The sequence below is a fragment of the Ricinus communis genome, chromosome 1, assembly GCF_019578655.1.
Source record: "Ricinus communis isolate WT05 ecotype wild-type chromosome 1, ASM1957865v1, whole genome shotgun sequence".
Lineage (NCBI taxonomy): Eukaryota > Viridiplantae > Streptophyta > Magnoliopsida > Malpighiales > Euphorbiaceae > Ricinus > Ricinus communis.
Genome location: NC_063256.1, coordinates 3,114,100 through 3,130,021, shown reverse-complemented (window position 1 = coordinate 3,130,021; position 15,922 = coordinate 3,114,100). Strand labels below are relative to the sequence as shown.

The 15,922-nt window shown below is 30.4% G+C and overlaps 2 protein-coding genes and 1 non-coding gene across 7 annotated transcripts; 1 reads left to right on the top strand and 2 right to left on the bottom strand.

Moving 5' to 3' along the window:
• Positions 1 to 4,495: 4,495 nt before the first annotated feature.
• On the bottom strand, positions 4,496 to 5,916 carry LOC8264584 (cytosolic sulfotransferase 12). Its single transcript, XM_002511984.4, has one exon. It carries the CDS (start codon positions 5,753 to 5,755, stop codon positions 4,691 to 4,693), a length of 1,065 nt encoding a protein of 354 aa, XP_002512030.1. The 5' UTR covers positions 5,756 to 5,916; the 3' UTR covers positions 4,496 to 4,690.
• Positions 5,917 to 12,054: 6,138 nt separating this feature from the next.
• On the bottom strand, positions 12,055 to 15,702 carry LOC8289182 (translin-associated protein X). 5 transcript variants are annotated; one of them, XR_003081617.2, is made up of 9 exons: positions 15,549 to 15,701; positions 15,362 to 15,474; positions 14,840 to 14,919; positions 14,360 to 14,501; positions 14,133 to 14,282; positions 13,502 to 13,703; positions 12,685 to 12,786; positions 12,255 to 12,593; positions 12,055 to 12,205 (listed from the first exon to the last, which is right to left on the bottom strand). XR_003081617.2 is itself a non-coding variant. In XM_025160134.2 (8 exons), the coding sequence occupies exons 1-7, from the start codon at positions 15,625 to 15,627 to the stop codon at positions 12,686 to 12,688; spliced, it is 747 nt and encodes a 248-aa protein (XP_025015902.2). In that variant the 5' UTR covers positions 15,628 to 15,702; the 3' UTR covers positions 12,055 to 12,593; position 12,685. The 5 variants fall into 5 exon arrangements, 4 of the variants coding, with proteins under 4 accessions (XP_025015902.2, XP_025015899.2, XP_025015901.2 ...); XM_025160134.2 differs by having other exon boundaries at positions 12,055 to 12,593; positions 13,622 to 13,703; positions 15,549 to 15,702; XM_025160131.2 differs by having other exon boundaries at positions 12,055 to 12,593.
• A 62-nt stretch (positions 15,703 to 15,764) lies between these two features.
• On the top strand, positions 15,765 to 15,837 carry TRNAV-UAC. The gene has a single exon. It is a non-coding gene; the product is annotated as a tRNA-Val (tRNA).
• The last annotated feature ends 85 nt before the right edge of the window (positions 15,838 to 15,922 follow it).

Below are 15,922 nucleotides of genomic sequence, written 5' to 3'. Positions count from 1 at the left end.
TGCAATGGAATGGAGAGTTATGTTTTTGTTAATTATTTTTCCCTGGCTATTGAATTGCTTAGGTGAGCACATAAGTTTGACAGAAAGATTTTATTTATTTATTTTTTGAGAGAAGTTTGACAGAAAGAATTGGTGACGAATGAAATGCATTTTCTTTTGGCATTCATATAGCTACGTACTAGAAGTGGCCAATTGCATAGGTTGCAAACATTTATAGTTATATTAATGGCAATTATTGACCTTTATAGAACCAAACAACTTGAGTGGTTTGTCACTGAAATTTTACAAGAAATTAATTCTATAGCAGTCTTTCAATCAGCAGAGTTATTGAGCAACTTTCATGGTTCAATCAGTGAACGTATAATAATTTAGAGAAGACAAATTCACCATTTAAAAGAAAAAGTTCAAAAATAATAATAATAAACTATGCTATAGATATGACAAAAAGTAAAAGAAAGCCCATCCTTGTCATGAGCCTTGGGCTGAGCTCAAATGAATAGCAGTGATCAGTTTCAAACTTTAGCTTACAAGTACTGCAACTACCCACTACCCAACCGGCTGCATAATTACATACAAAGTAGCCTAACTTTTGTAGTCTTGTAAATGATGTAGGCAGCCTGACAAAGATTGCTGAAAACTTGAACGTCAAGGACTCATTTATCCCATCAATAGTAGGCTTATTTAGCTGAAAAGAAGTTGTTGAATTTAAAAAACCCAACTTATTTTTACTAAATCTGTTGCAATTAAGCCACCCTTTTCTTTCTTTTAAGTTATCTTAATTGTTAGATTTGTTAATTGGGTTCTTGTACGAAAAGCTATATTGTCTTTCCACATGTATTTAGTACTCTCACTAATTTAATTATGAGACCTATAATGTGTGCTTTCTCAGCAGAAAAAAGAAAAAGGAAACATCTCGCCACTAGTGTACTTTATGCTCGACTGAGATTATAGTAGCACTTGCTTTATTTGGTGTCAAAACTTTTAGATAGCAATTTTGGGCTGCTCCATTGGGGAAGTATTGTTGCTTTGGATTTAAGTTGCAATGCTGCTTCTTTATTTCTTTTTCTATTCGTTTGAGATTGAGCCGCAATAAACTGCAAAATAAAAATAACTATTCTTTATTATTATTATAAAAATAATTAATTTAAATTAGAATATCCGTTGAATCATTATTTAATTACATATTTTCTATTTCGGCCTTAAAACATGTACCCCAAATAATAAATTTCTATGTTTTTATCCATATAATATTTCTTTGACATGCCTTATTCATTATTCTAGTAGTTAAATTTTTTAAATTTATACATAAAAGTAGTTGATGAAAATATATATGTATATAATCTTAATTAATACATATAGAATTATAAGAGGCAAAATAAAATTTTTGAAATTGAGCGAACCCTGTTTAGAATTATTTTTCCACTAGGGTCTCAACAAGGCAGCTAGGAACAGGATGCTCCTGTCTCGTTGTTAAATCTAGATGAAAGGCTGAAAGTGTAGCTTTTTCTTCTTTGGAAGGCGGAGAAGAAAGAAGGACAATGGATGTGTTTGGTTTTGGAATTTTGGAAGACAGAAAGTAGCAAGCCCAACAGAGTAGCAGATGCCAGATTGATCATAAAGTGGCCCTAACAACATGGCCAGCCAGAACACTTGTGTGGGCTGACGCTTTAGGCCTGAAGAATCTTAGGCGGAGCTGCGGAGGTAGATACATATACTGTGCGTGTATCATATCAAAATCACAATGCCGGTGATCAGAAACTCGTTATGTCTCAATCTTAATGTATGTAATTCGTATTTAATTAAAAATAGACGAGGATATCCAATCCATGCATTAGTCACGAGGAGGAGCACCCACATTAATTAAAAGGAAACTTTCCAGAAAGTCACAGCAGCATCATTCTCTGCTCTCAAATTGCCTCGACTGGTTGTCATCATAATCAATGAAATGAAGCGATGCTGCTGACAACCCCAATTCTCTCATCCTCCAATATTGCTTTTTCCGTAGGTCAATGAGATACCTGCTAATATGTTGCTTTCTTTTTCTTTATTTCAGGTCATAACTTTTTTTATAATTTATATATAATTACTTTCTCTCTCGTTTTCTTTTCCAATCACAAAAATATTAACTTTTTGTTATTCAAATTTTCTGATTTTCACAAACAAAACGGAGGCTTAATTGACAACTTTTGGTTTTGTAGTTTGAAGATAGCAACTGCAGAGACACAAGTAATTAATAAGCCTACAATATCTTTGTCGCTGTCGTTAATTTAGCGAGGGAGTCTCTGTTAATAAAACGACGTCCCCATATCGTCGTCACTAATGAGAAGGCTAAAAACGTGGCTAAATTAATGATGATACTGCATTAGCTGGAATGAGAGGCCATTGCTATTCCCACGTCAGCTGCGGCAATTCTAGCGATAAAGGTTTGTCGATAAACCGATACTAAATTATTTTCTTCTCAAGATTATTTTTGTGAAATATATTTTCAATTTTTTTATTTATTTATAAAGATAGGCATCCACATATTATTAGTTGCGCTCGTTGAAGAACCAAACCTTAAAACTTTCCCTGAAGGGATCAAAGGATAAGAGACTTTAGAAACTAAAGGGCAAAGTCTGTACAGTTTGTCATCATAGGCCTGTGAGACATGAAAAAAAAGTAATATTTCTTTTCCAATGAAGAAATATCACTTCAACCATTCCAAATCCAGAAATGAACGTTGACATAGATCATAAGGGGACATTAGGTAGCTTAAAGACTATTGCAACTCAACATATATATAACAAAACATTCACATATTGTAAATTTAAGAATTTTAATTTATAAATTCATCATAGATCAATAAAATCTCAAAACTCTTTTTCTATAGCACTAATGAAAAATGTTAACTATTCTAGAAAATCTGATTCTAAAGGATTTTTATTAAGTAAATGAAGACCAAAGTTCTAATATATTTCGCTGTAGTCATTTAATTTAATTTAGTTATTTTATAAATAAATGATTGATATGTGGCAAAAACAACTAATAAAAAAATGATTAAAAAATATTGATATATCAAATTTTTTATTGACAAGGTAATTAAATTACATTAAAATTAAAATTGAATAATTAAAATGAAGTAAATTAAATTTTGTGACCAAAATGATACCGAGTATAAAGTTTACCATTTATATATTATTATGTCTGAGATATCAGCCGCGGCAAACTATCATTGCAAAGTTTCATAGCTGAATTAGCAAGGTGATTTCATCCTTGATGCTATTGTCAAAAGCTATCTGATTGAGTTTTTTTATTTACCTTTTGCCTTTTAAAAATATTATAACTTTTAAGAACTTATCTATGCACTAATGTGTTATATATATATATATATATATATATATATATATATATATATATATTACATTGTTATTGCATATGGTTTTTTATTTTAATTTTTTAACTTATTTGTAAGTTAGTTGATTTAGAGTTTTTTTACTGATTAAATAGATCACATTAAAAATAAAGATTTGAAAAAATAAGATAGTTTACTAAAGTTAAAAGTATAGAATTGTTGGTGAAGAATTTTAAATTTTAAAATTTTATAAAATAAATTAGATATTACTAAACGCTAACCCACTAATGAAAATATTGCTTACTTGTGGAGAATTTTTTTTATTTTTATTTTTTAATTTTTAAGGAATTTTTATTTTTACTTTTATAAAAAAATTATAAAATTTGTAAAACATGTTTATTTTATAAAAAATAATTTATTTTCTATTTAGATAATATTTGAAGTACAAAGAATAGATTTAGAATAAATAAAGTGAGAACTTTTTATTTTCATTTGAAAATAAGTGGCTTCTTATATAAAAAAACACATAAGACATGTTAAATTTATTTTTAAATTTTTTTAAAGTTAAATTATAATTTCAAAAATATAAAAAATTATTTTTTATTTTTATTTTAAAAAGATAGTACAAGAAAACGCAGTTTAATTATCCGTTTTTGTTTGAACTTTTTTTAAAAAATTGATATAATTTTCTATAAGTAAATATCCTCCTAATTTTTTTTTCTCAAAAAAAGAGACAACACTCTATTTATTTATTTTATATTGATTGATTACTTTATGTCAAATCTGAATATAGAAAACATTATTTATTTTACAACTGGTTTCCAAATTGAAACTAATACAAACTGAAGTTATTTAATATCTTTAATAGCTATAAACAAACTACTAGGAAAAAAGAAAACTAAACACCATAATAACTGTTAGAAATGAAATAACTATGGGTTGCTATTGAACAATTTCACCAAATACACACTCACTTTCTACCATTTTATGAAAATGAAGCTCTTGTCAGAATTGCAGAGTCATGAATGATTCTGAAACATAAAGCACCTGCCTTCCAAAGAAAAATAATTAATTAGAGAAAACATAAACGACCCATATGCACCATTTAGTTCACTATCCACAGCCAACTGCCTATTCTTAAAGTAAAACGATGATTCCATCATATAGAGGATCTTATAATATATTTAAACATTTATTTATCTTCCAATAAGACATCCTTGTACATACCAAAGACTGTAACTTAATAATTGATTGTAATACGACAGAAGCACCAACAGACACACTAATGCAGCCACCTAGACGTCACTAAACAATGCAATTTGACAATACTACTTGAGCTTATAATAAATAAAGATGGATCTACAAATTTAATCCTGAAACCTGCAACTTCTCCTTAGTGATGTGGTCCATTTTTTCCGACATCTCGGCACTCAAATGACTCTTGGAATCTCCGACCTGACCTCGCCTGAAAAATGCGCTATTCTCCTCCCCGGACGGCAATTTTCCTGTCTTATTCACTTCAAGATTGCTCAAATAATCAAAACTACACAAGTTCAAGATTTCATCCATAGCACCACTACTTTCTTCTTCTTGTGAGAATGGACAGTTCAGGAACTCAGACAATTTCATCAAATGACCCTTAGGCTCTTCCTTGAAGTCTTCATACTTCAAGAATAATACCCTTTCAGGCTTTTCCAAACTCTGCTTCCAATACCCCAAAACATGATCCCAAAATGGCCCATACAAACTCACACCTCTACAGAACTTATCAAAGGTCTCTTCAAGTGAATTCTCGCCTTTTTCTTTAGGTCTCAGCTTGTTGGTGAAGTGCCAAAGTGACACAAAAGTGTCCTTAGGGTTCCTACACAAGTAAACCAGCTTACAACCCCAGTCCTCCACGGATTTTGGAAGAGAAGCAAAAGGTAAATGGGTCGAAAACAGTCTCGGAGAAGTGAAGGAGGTGAAATCAGGAAGTTGTGTATCAATGTATTGATGCTCCAAGAAAGGAACAAGTACATGAGGATTATTAGTAAGCAAGGGGTGCTGTTGTTTAGTGTCAGAAAAATGCTTCCGGTTCACTAAGGCAAACATTATTGCCTTCAGCCAAGTAGTGCCTGATTTAGGAGTTGTGACAAGGAAGATATCACTCTCTTGAGCTTGGAAATGATTTTGGCAAGCTATCACGCCTTTTAGTTGCCTCGTGGTGTGCCAGAAGCCTTGATATTGATGGAGATAATTCGCAACCCAGCCTTTTTCAGCGGGCAGTGAGACTATCAAGTCCCTGCATTCTTGGGAAAGATCCTTTTCTTGCAAGTAAGCAGGGAGATCAGGAGGGATTTGAAGTGCTGGCATGGAAGTGAGAAGTGTTGGAGGATAAACTGTTGGCATGGTAGTGAGAACTGAAGGAGGATGAGGGGTTACCATGGTGGTCAAACGAAGTGTGTAGGGGATTGTTTCTCTTTTGTCAGGTTTTGATAAAATATGCTTGGCCTTAAAAGGCGATTACCTCTATTTATATACAAATAGTAAAAAACCCACCTAACTCATCCAAGAACAGGGAAATATTTATCTCAGTGCTGTCTATTAACGGCCTGAAATAATGGATATTCTTGCCTATATAAAGATAATTCATTCCTGAAATAATTGGGATTCAAAATGGTATATGCTTGAAATAATGTAGCAACCACCATTTTCAGTATTTAAGTTACTAATCATATGTCGAGTGCAAGAGTAACTGCAAGCAATGAATTAGCTACAGCTTTTATGATTCTTCTTCTTCTATTCCTAAAACTCATAAATACATTCAACTACCAGAAAAATAAAAAATCCATTACAGATACTATCAGTTAAAATGTAGAAGAAGAATGATGTGGAATTGGTTACAGCAGTTATAAGGGAAAAATAATTTTAATATATCGTTTTATTCATCAATAAAAATAAATATATTCTATAAAAAATGGATTATACTTCATTTTTTAACCCATGTGATTTAACTTATTAATATTTTATTTATAAATACGCTAACGCTATCTATTAGTGTTGGCATTATATAATGTACTAGATCTTGTGATTTCTTTTAGTTTTCTTTTGATATTTAAGTAACTCAATCAATCGACATTATTATATTATAATTTGACACTTACACAGTAATCAATCGTAAATAAATATTTTAATATAATGTATTGATTATGCATGTCGAACCCATCACTAAAGCTACAAATTTATTTAAGAATATCTTATTTCTTTTATTCAACTCCAAACTCTCTCTCTCTCTCTCTATATATATATATATATATATTAATTTTAAGCTCAAAGTAATTAAGTGCGTAGATAGCAAATTGCTTAAAAATATTATTATACTAAAATTGAATTTTATTTCAGTAATGTGATATAAGATATTAGTATATAAAGTAGTCGATTTGTCAAAACTAAATTATACCTTTTTGTCAATAAGAACATAATATATTAATTTTTTATTTTAACATATGTACTACTTTTTTGCATGAGATTCAAATTTATGTGTAATTTTATAGTTTTTTCTATTAATTTATTGATTAATAAATTATATTTCTAATTAAGCACTCATTCTAATCTAAAAAAATAACACAGTAATAATAAATAAGTTTTCTAATTAGATAATGATTATTCTAAAAAATATCATACTAATCATATTTTAATATTATATTAATTAATAAATTAGTTTTTTAATTAGATAATAATTTTAATTATAAGAAATAACATTTTTAAATATTATATTTATTAATAAATTAATTTTTAATTATATAATAATTTTTAATTCTAAAAACTAGTAACATCAATTACATTGATAATCTATATAATATTAGAATTAATAAATAAATATTTTTATATTATTTCACTAATAAATGTTTTTTAAAAATTAAAAATATATAAAAATAGTTAATTTGCTATTTTCTTAAAGCATTCTAATTTAATATTAAATATTAAAAAATTTATTATATTATATTTATAAATTTAATTTTATCACTAAAATAATAATAACTGCGGTAATAAACAACTAAACAACGGGAATTTTCTTCTTTTGTACTCCTTGGCAGGCCATATCCTCTTCTTCCAACTACACTTACTATGTTGACTTATAGTTATAAAGGTAATAGGCGATTAGTTTGAACAGACGATTATCTTTTTTCTTTTAAATTTCTTTTAGAAGAGATATTAATCTAATATATAAAAAAGTATATAAAATTTATAATATAAAAGAATAATTCATCAATAACCTATTTAAACTCTTATGTATCATCAAATACACACGGAAATGTTTTTTTTCCTATTTATTTTAAAACGATTCATTATCAACTCATTTATAAAATGTTTTCTTAATTTAAATGCTTACGGATGAAAACTAGGTTGAGTTTGTTTTTCTAAATTAGAGATGGTATTTTAATTAATATCAGTATATTTTTAAAAATCTGTTTAAATGAACCAAGCTAATGTAAGAATGAAGCCTTAATGTAACTCAAAAGAAAAAAAAAAAAGACAGTCAGGTGCAAGAGATTAAAATTCTAAACCTGAATCTTTTTAACATTTTTGTTTAGAGTCGGTATATGTTTCTATTTATATATCAAATTCATAAATTATTGATACATATTTATTAATTTTAAATGATAAAATATGTATCAATCATTTAATATCAAAATTTAAAATAATCATATATACATATAATTTTTCTATTAATTAATTATAGTATACATACAAAACTTATATAAGAATCTCTCAGAAAATATTAGTAATAATTGGCTAGAAAATGATGGCACCACTGCATATGAATATAGCAAGATTGATATTTTCTTCTATTTTTAACTATGGAATAGTGAAACTAATTCAATATAACCATCTGATACAAACTTACCCATAACAAATATGTATATAATCACCTGCATAATGAATAATTAATTTAATGATGCATTTCAGTTCTGTCAGGAATATACATATTAATACACAACGCATATTATTTCAGGACAAAACAATCAACCATTAAATAGATATATAAATAATAGAAATTAATAAATTCTCAAGCGGAGTTAATTAAATATATTTCAATATATACATTTGTAGAACTGTAATGATAAGGTCCCAACTTGCACCAATAAGGAAAAGCTTATACTAACAAAAGATAGAGACATCATCTGATAGGAATAAATGCTCGACGAATCTGCTACAAGTTACAGAAGACAAGCAAACTAACTCTACAACTTTGCTCAGAATAGCATAATTATACGGAAATCTGGCAGCCAATTGGATGGATGCAATACACATACACCAGCAATTGGTTTGCAGGGATTTTTATTTCTCATTTGATATACCACGTGCGTAATCAGATTAAATTAAGTTAGGGTTGAGTTTCTCTTTCTCTTTTTTGGTGTAATTTGAGTTTTTCTTATGTATAATTATGGTGTAATCTGAGGTATTGAGGTTTTTTCTTTTTTCACATGAAATTGAGTTGATTGGATGAAGAATTAAGGGTGTTATGAGCAAACTTATTGGTTTCTTTGAGTACCTTCTTGTAAATTTTATATTGTTTTCCCTTGATACATTTATTAATAAAATAATTTTTTTTTATAAAAAAATATAATTTTACAATTTTTAATTTGTGGTTTTTGAGAGAAAAAAAAAATTTCACTGCAAAAGAATATCCGATTAACAAAGATTTAACTATCTTTGCTTTGATCATGTATTATTATCATATTTCTCGTATTTGATAATATGAGTTTAGAGTTTAACAATTCAAAAATGTCATTGTTTGACTGTTAAAATCAATTTCATCGAGTCAATGAATTTTTAAACCGTAATTTAATGATGAAACAATGAAATTAGAAGTTGTTAAGCTCCAAATTCACGTTATCAAACACAAGGAACATGATAATGATAACTGATTGGAGTGAAGGTGGCTGAATCATTATAAATTAAATTTTTTTAATAGTAATATATTTTTCTTGTCACGATTTGTAACCAAATATATTATTTATCTGAAAAAAAAAATCACAAATAAAAATATCAGATACTTCATTTATTCTTATTCCAAAATATAAATAGCATATATGTGATGAAAGAGTAGTTTACCTCTCATTTACTATTTACTATGTAAGTGAAAAAATGTGCAAAACATGTCACATGCTAAAACAACTATCTGCAGGTTGGCGGAGAGACAAAACCGCCTTACAATTCGTCTGAAATATCCTAGTCCTCTTGGTGCGTTTAAAGGTTCATTCAAGTAAAAGATCACACAGGCAAGATGCCATAGGTACAGAAAACTTAGAAAAATGATAATGACAATGCATGACTAATAGAATTGAGCTTGTGAAAGTGAGGTTTGCTTGATGCATGTGGGGGGCTGGACTACACAGTGAAGCTAATAAAATTAAAGAAATCACAAAGAAACTGTTCATCAAGAGTAAAATGCAATGAAAAATCTTGAGAATAATTAATCAGGCATGCCTATAATGGATAGATATTCTTTGTTAAACAGATAAATTCAGGTTTGTTTAATCCAATAAACTTCAATGGATGTTGACAAGTTAATTACAGAAAAAGAAAGTAAAAAAGAATTACATTTACTGATTTTTTGCATGTCTTCAAGCTATGGAAAATCAAACTTATATCTTAATGTTAGAGTTTTGAATACATTAGTTTGATATAATCGCATTTTAAAAGACCAAAGTTATATAAACTATTTAACTCAAGTTCTCTCTCTACCATAAAAAAGGTCCAAATGATCCAAACTTCATATGAGCTTAAGTACGTAATGATTCTCATTCACCTACTACTATAAATATTCTTTACTTTTCTTGTGATCTTAGACAACTGAAAGTTTTTCCTCTCTAACTTCCCACTGCTCTACTGCTATCCATTACTCACTTTCTTATCATTTGAGCCATTCCTCTAATGGCTGTCATTCTCACATGCATAATGCCGCTCACCTCTTATTTCAGGTGTTGATTTCTCTCTATCACGGTCTCTCTTCTGTATCACCATATTTTATGTCATGGATATTTACTCCTTTTTAACTTATAAAATAGCTGAAAGCATAACAAGAAAACCGAGTGTGCGAGTGGCTGATATATAAATATTTTTAATGCAATGTATACGCAGTACCGACTGTACAATCCCCTTAACTGCTCATTCTGGAGGATTTCAACAGCAGAACAGAGACATGGAAAGGACTGTCGGCCATACAGTGATGAAAAAGACATTGCTGGAGAGTGTGGTTCAACGAATAGCCACGAGTCTGGGCATTCATTTGGGATCCCACGGGATTGCAATACTTGATTAGGTAAAAGTTCTCTTGTCCTCCCTTAAGAACACAAAAGAATTAATGGTTAGGTAAAACATCTACATGTTAAAAATCTTATGCCACCTAAAGATAGAAACAGGCAACTAACAGTCAGTCCTAATGCAGATGTTATTCCGCATGCAAAAATATACAATCTAAGCTAAAAAGGTGACAACCTGCTGCTACCTAACATTCTTAATTCAAATCAATTTTTCCTCTTCTAATTTGCTGTTGAGTCAAAAGACTATTGGAAAGGAGAAAATGATTATGGAATTTCATATCTAATTCCTCAAATTTCAAGTTTAATGACAACTTAATCTCCCAAACTAATGGCAGTGCTCAACCAATGATTATTGAATTCTGGTAACTAATATTATTTAAAGATAAGTTCTAATGCGAATAAAAACTGAAGTAGAGAGAGATTTGAGATACTGGATAAATGTCCGACATTTTTATGGATCATCATAATCATAACTAGATATGCATGTTTTTACGGACAGTGATGGCAGACTTTGAACCATTAAGACAAAATAAATACTGTTGCTGGATCCAATACTAGATTTAGATGCACATTAAACCAGTATAATATTTCCTTTGGAAGTTGGCACCAAACTGGCAATATAGAAAACACCATATTTAGGGAAAGTCAAACAGACAGCTAAATCTAATCTCTGCTGTTTGAATAGAATTATATAGCCGGGGCGTTGTCAGCTATTACCTGGTGGGTGGACACACACATCTCACAGATTTTACTAATTATAAAGGTTAAGAGATAATCTATCCATATTCTATTAATTAATGAGGAGAAATGACACAAACATATAATTATTCTAATTTCAATATAATTTTATCATGACTTTAACATATAATTATTCTATTTATATATGTATCGTTATAATTTTTTATAAAAATAGTAAATTTTTTAATTTTATTCTATAAATATATTGATTTATGTGTTTATAATAATCTTTTACCATTATATTCAATAATAGAATTATTGCATTCAATTTATTTTATTTATATACTAAACTAATTATTATATTAAAGTATACAAATAAAGTTGATTTTTATCATTATATTTTATGTCAAGAAATTTGAACGAAGATATAAATTTAATTTTTAACATATATTTACTATTGACTATTTTGTATAGTCTAAGTTTTAAAATCCACATCTTACATTTTTCCTTTTTTCTTAAAAAAAAAGAAATCTCTATTTTCATTTAATAGTGATCTATTTACTAGTAAAAGTGTAATAATTTTTTATTTTTTAGTTTAATGCAATTATAAAAGAGTATATACTCTTGATATTTAAATATAGACCACCTATTCGTATAATTGATTATTCACCGGATTATCCAAAATCCCATAATATAAAGTACATAAAATATTTATTATCTAAATAGAGATGCATGTGAATATAAATATATATATGGGCATACACCTTTTAAATACGGGTAAAAGTTTGGCACTGCCCTATCCATATACCCTTCTTCCCAACCCTAAGCTCAACTTTTACCAATAACATTAATCAATCACGGAAAATAGTTCCAGGTACATGATTAGCTTCTCAGTCTTTCCATGTCAAATTTATGATGTATTGTAGAACAGCTACCATTTTTTGGAGGCACCATCTCTAACCTTACCACTTCAATCTCCTCCCAGCAAAGTTCAAATTCAAATCTTAGCATCACAATGACTTCTGCTGAAGAGACACTGCAGCTAGAAATATTTCTTTTCCTTCAAAAAGTAGCATATTGTTTGTTTGTTTGTCTTTTTTTCTCTCTCGAAGTAACCATGAACAGATCGTACAAAATATTGACAAAAATAAACCAAAACCAAATGAACAACGCAAGGGACTTTTCCAGAGTCGAACTCCTGCAGATAATGGATCCAAAACGTTCAGAATCAACTGAATTTCTCTTCTATGCATTTCCAGGCAGAATCAACTCCCCTGCAGTGAACAGGAAAAGATTTGAGACCATCATAGAAGTAAAAAGGCAAACATGTGGACAAAAACCATTGTTTAAATTCAAGATAATTACATTATAATTCAATGTCAGACACCCCCAACAAGAAGGAATTTGGCTCACTGGATCCAAGCAATGGCATATACTCTGATCCTCTCACATGGACACTAAAGCAAGCTGCAGAAATAGCTCGATTAAGATTCTCTGAGAACAGCAAAGAGACTCTTGAGAAAAATGCTATCCTGAACTTGTAAATGCAGAATAATTACAACCTGTTTATGAATTCTTCAGCAAAATAAGTACACCATACACGGAGTGTTGTTTAATGAACATACAGTGTTTCTTTTCAGGGTTATTCGAAAAATAGACATATTTCCTTTGACAAAATGCTGCTGCTCATTTGTCATTACATTATTACAAAGAGAATCATCAGCAGTTCAAAAGAATCTGTGAAGAACTTAAGTAATGAATAGGAATGAACTTAAGGCATATCTAACCAAATCATAAAGGTTGCCCACACAAAATAAAATCATATCACTGTGAAATCATTAGTTTGATTTGGATGTGCACGGGCCAGCAGCTAACACCAGGGAAACAACACTCGTGTTTACCATTAAAATTCAGCAAGTCTCCTTTAGAAATGAACTTGAATCAGGATCATCCATAAATACTTTTGTACATCCTGCCTACAGTACTATCAACACAATGAATCCAAAGTCCAATAGCTCAGCAAAGGATGCCTGCCTTATAAAGAAGGCAGCAGGTCAAACTCTGACAACTTTTTCCCCTTAAATGATTTATAATATTATAATCATCATTTTTTTCATGCCTGCTAGTAATATAAGATATAAGCATCATATTCACCGATAACATGAAAAGTTTAATCAAATACCATTCTCTATTTTCAGCACACTTTGAAGCATTGTATCCATTTTTGTTTTCATGTCAGAACTATCATCCATATGCGGAACAATGAGAGTCAGCTCCCTGTAGATTTCTCGTACAAACTTACATATCCTCTCTGCAAATTCAGGTTCACCATCTGAAATTCGACCTATTGCCAACCGCATCAGCTCTCCTGTTAAATCTGCAAGCTGTACAGGCACTTTAATTACTTTCTTGCATGCAGACATACATGCACATGGACACATATTCTAACATGAAAAACACTTTGGTATGCAGTCCTCTCACTGAAAAGAGCAATTAGTTTGGGATATGCTGATCATATTCACACACTACAATAATTTATGTACACACGTCATTGTGGCTGTTAGTACCAAAAACTCGTTGTTTACAAGACAAGAATCAATTGAAAAGGAAAAAATTGAAAACTATTATTTTGAGAATAAAGATTTACTACATCTACAAAGATATTCATCCCATTCATTTATTCCCCTTTTATGTGGATAAGAATTCCTGTTCCATAGATGTTCCACTCTCCCGTTAAAACAGATACAATCTTGGCTCACAATTTTATTTTACAAGAGAAAGTTGTAGATCAGTATAAGAATTCAGTGAATCACCCCCAAAAGATAGTCAAGGACGTTTAATTGCAAAGGCTCAAGAGATGGATCACTGAGTGGTAACAAAGTAGCATTTATCTCATCCAGATTCAAGAGAGTCCCTGTTCGGCAGAATTTAAAGAATGTTGCAGCTTCAACATATTCTTGTACCTGCAAAAGGCCCCCAAACCAAAGTGGATCGGTTAGATCAAATCTGGGCTTAAAAGGGAAGCAGGCAAGGAAGTTACCCCAGGAGAGTATGCTCGTCTTAGCTTCCAAAAATCAGTCCCTTGCAGTTCTTTAACCAATCGGGACATGTGCTGATCTGTCACAGCTGCTAAATCCTTTTCTGCCTTCTCAAGAACTTCTTCTTTGTTATATTTACTGAGTCTGTCATGGATACAAGAAAGCTGAGTCTTATGTTGAACCCAAGTCATGCATTATGCAAACCAAATAAACGTCCAACTTCCTATTCATATGTCATGTACTCATGTAATGCCCAAGTGAACCAGTCGTGTATTAAATAACTATGTAAGGAAAACTAGCATCCTAAGAGGTAAAAAGATCCACTGTAACTACATTTTGCATTAAAGGCAAATGAAGTTCTTCAAACATGAAAAATCTCAAGGAAGAGCATAGAACATATTTTAAAGCACATAATAACTATAAAGACAACAAGCGAAAAGAAAAGAAAAAGAAAAATGAAAGTGGAGTTATTTTGTTGGAACCTGTGAACTTGAAATATGACCTTTTTGCTGCTCATGGTAACATCGCGACTGGCTTTGACCACTCTCTCTCGCTTTTCATTCTACACAAGAATGCATCATAAGTTGATTGGTATTATTTGCAGTTTCAATACTTTTAAAAATACAACAGGTGCTTGGAGAGAAGAAAAACAATTTTACACAATCATTTCAATATACTAGAATCTTTCACACTACACCCTATTCAAGTTCATTCATAAAAACTGCAATTCCTGTAGATGCTTGTAGTCCCTAAGGTTCAAAATTCCAAGTCTATTCCCCCATTAACTGTATCCCACGGAACTGGATCCTTGAAAATCAAATTTACAAGCAGTTCAGTCTAAAATTTCAAAAATGATGACACCATCACAAAAGCATGAGAATATGATTTGCCAAACTGAGAAAATAATCTTGTTTGAATTATTAGTGCTGTAGCTCACTATTGTACAGATACGCATATAAGAATCAAAGTTAAGAGAGTTGAAATAACGAAAAAAAAGTGCTTACAAGGTTGTTGAGATAATCAGCGTATTTGGAAAAAGCGTCTTTGAAAGAGGACTCCGTGCTCATTGTCCTGGCTCTCTTCGTTGAGCTCTGTAACGCTGTCCCTGCTGCCACTTCTGATTTTTATTTTGTTTATTAATTTGTATTGAAGAGCAAAACAAACAAATACATGAGCGAAAAGGTTAATTACCTTGATGATGGGGACGGTGAGGTTTAGATTTGGAAGCCATGAGAACAATCCAGTGCAGTCCGCGAGCACAGTAAATCATTCTCCTTTTTCTTTAAAAAAAAAAAATTTAATTAAATTAAATTAAAAAGGACAGCCCAAGTGATGCTTCGAAGGGTAAGACTACCCTATCCATAGTGTAGATACAAATATTTCTATCGACACTTAATGAACGCATCAGGTGCTGTGGTGTAGTGGTTATCACGTTAGTTTTACACACTAAAGGTCCCCAGTTCGATCCTGGGCAGCATCATTTCTGTTTCAGCGTTTTTTTTTTTCTACTAACTCTTATCTTTTTGCAAAACGCCCACGTTTTTGTTGCCACGACGATCGTCAAA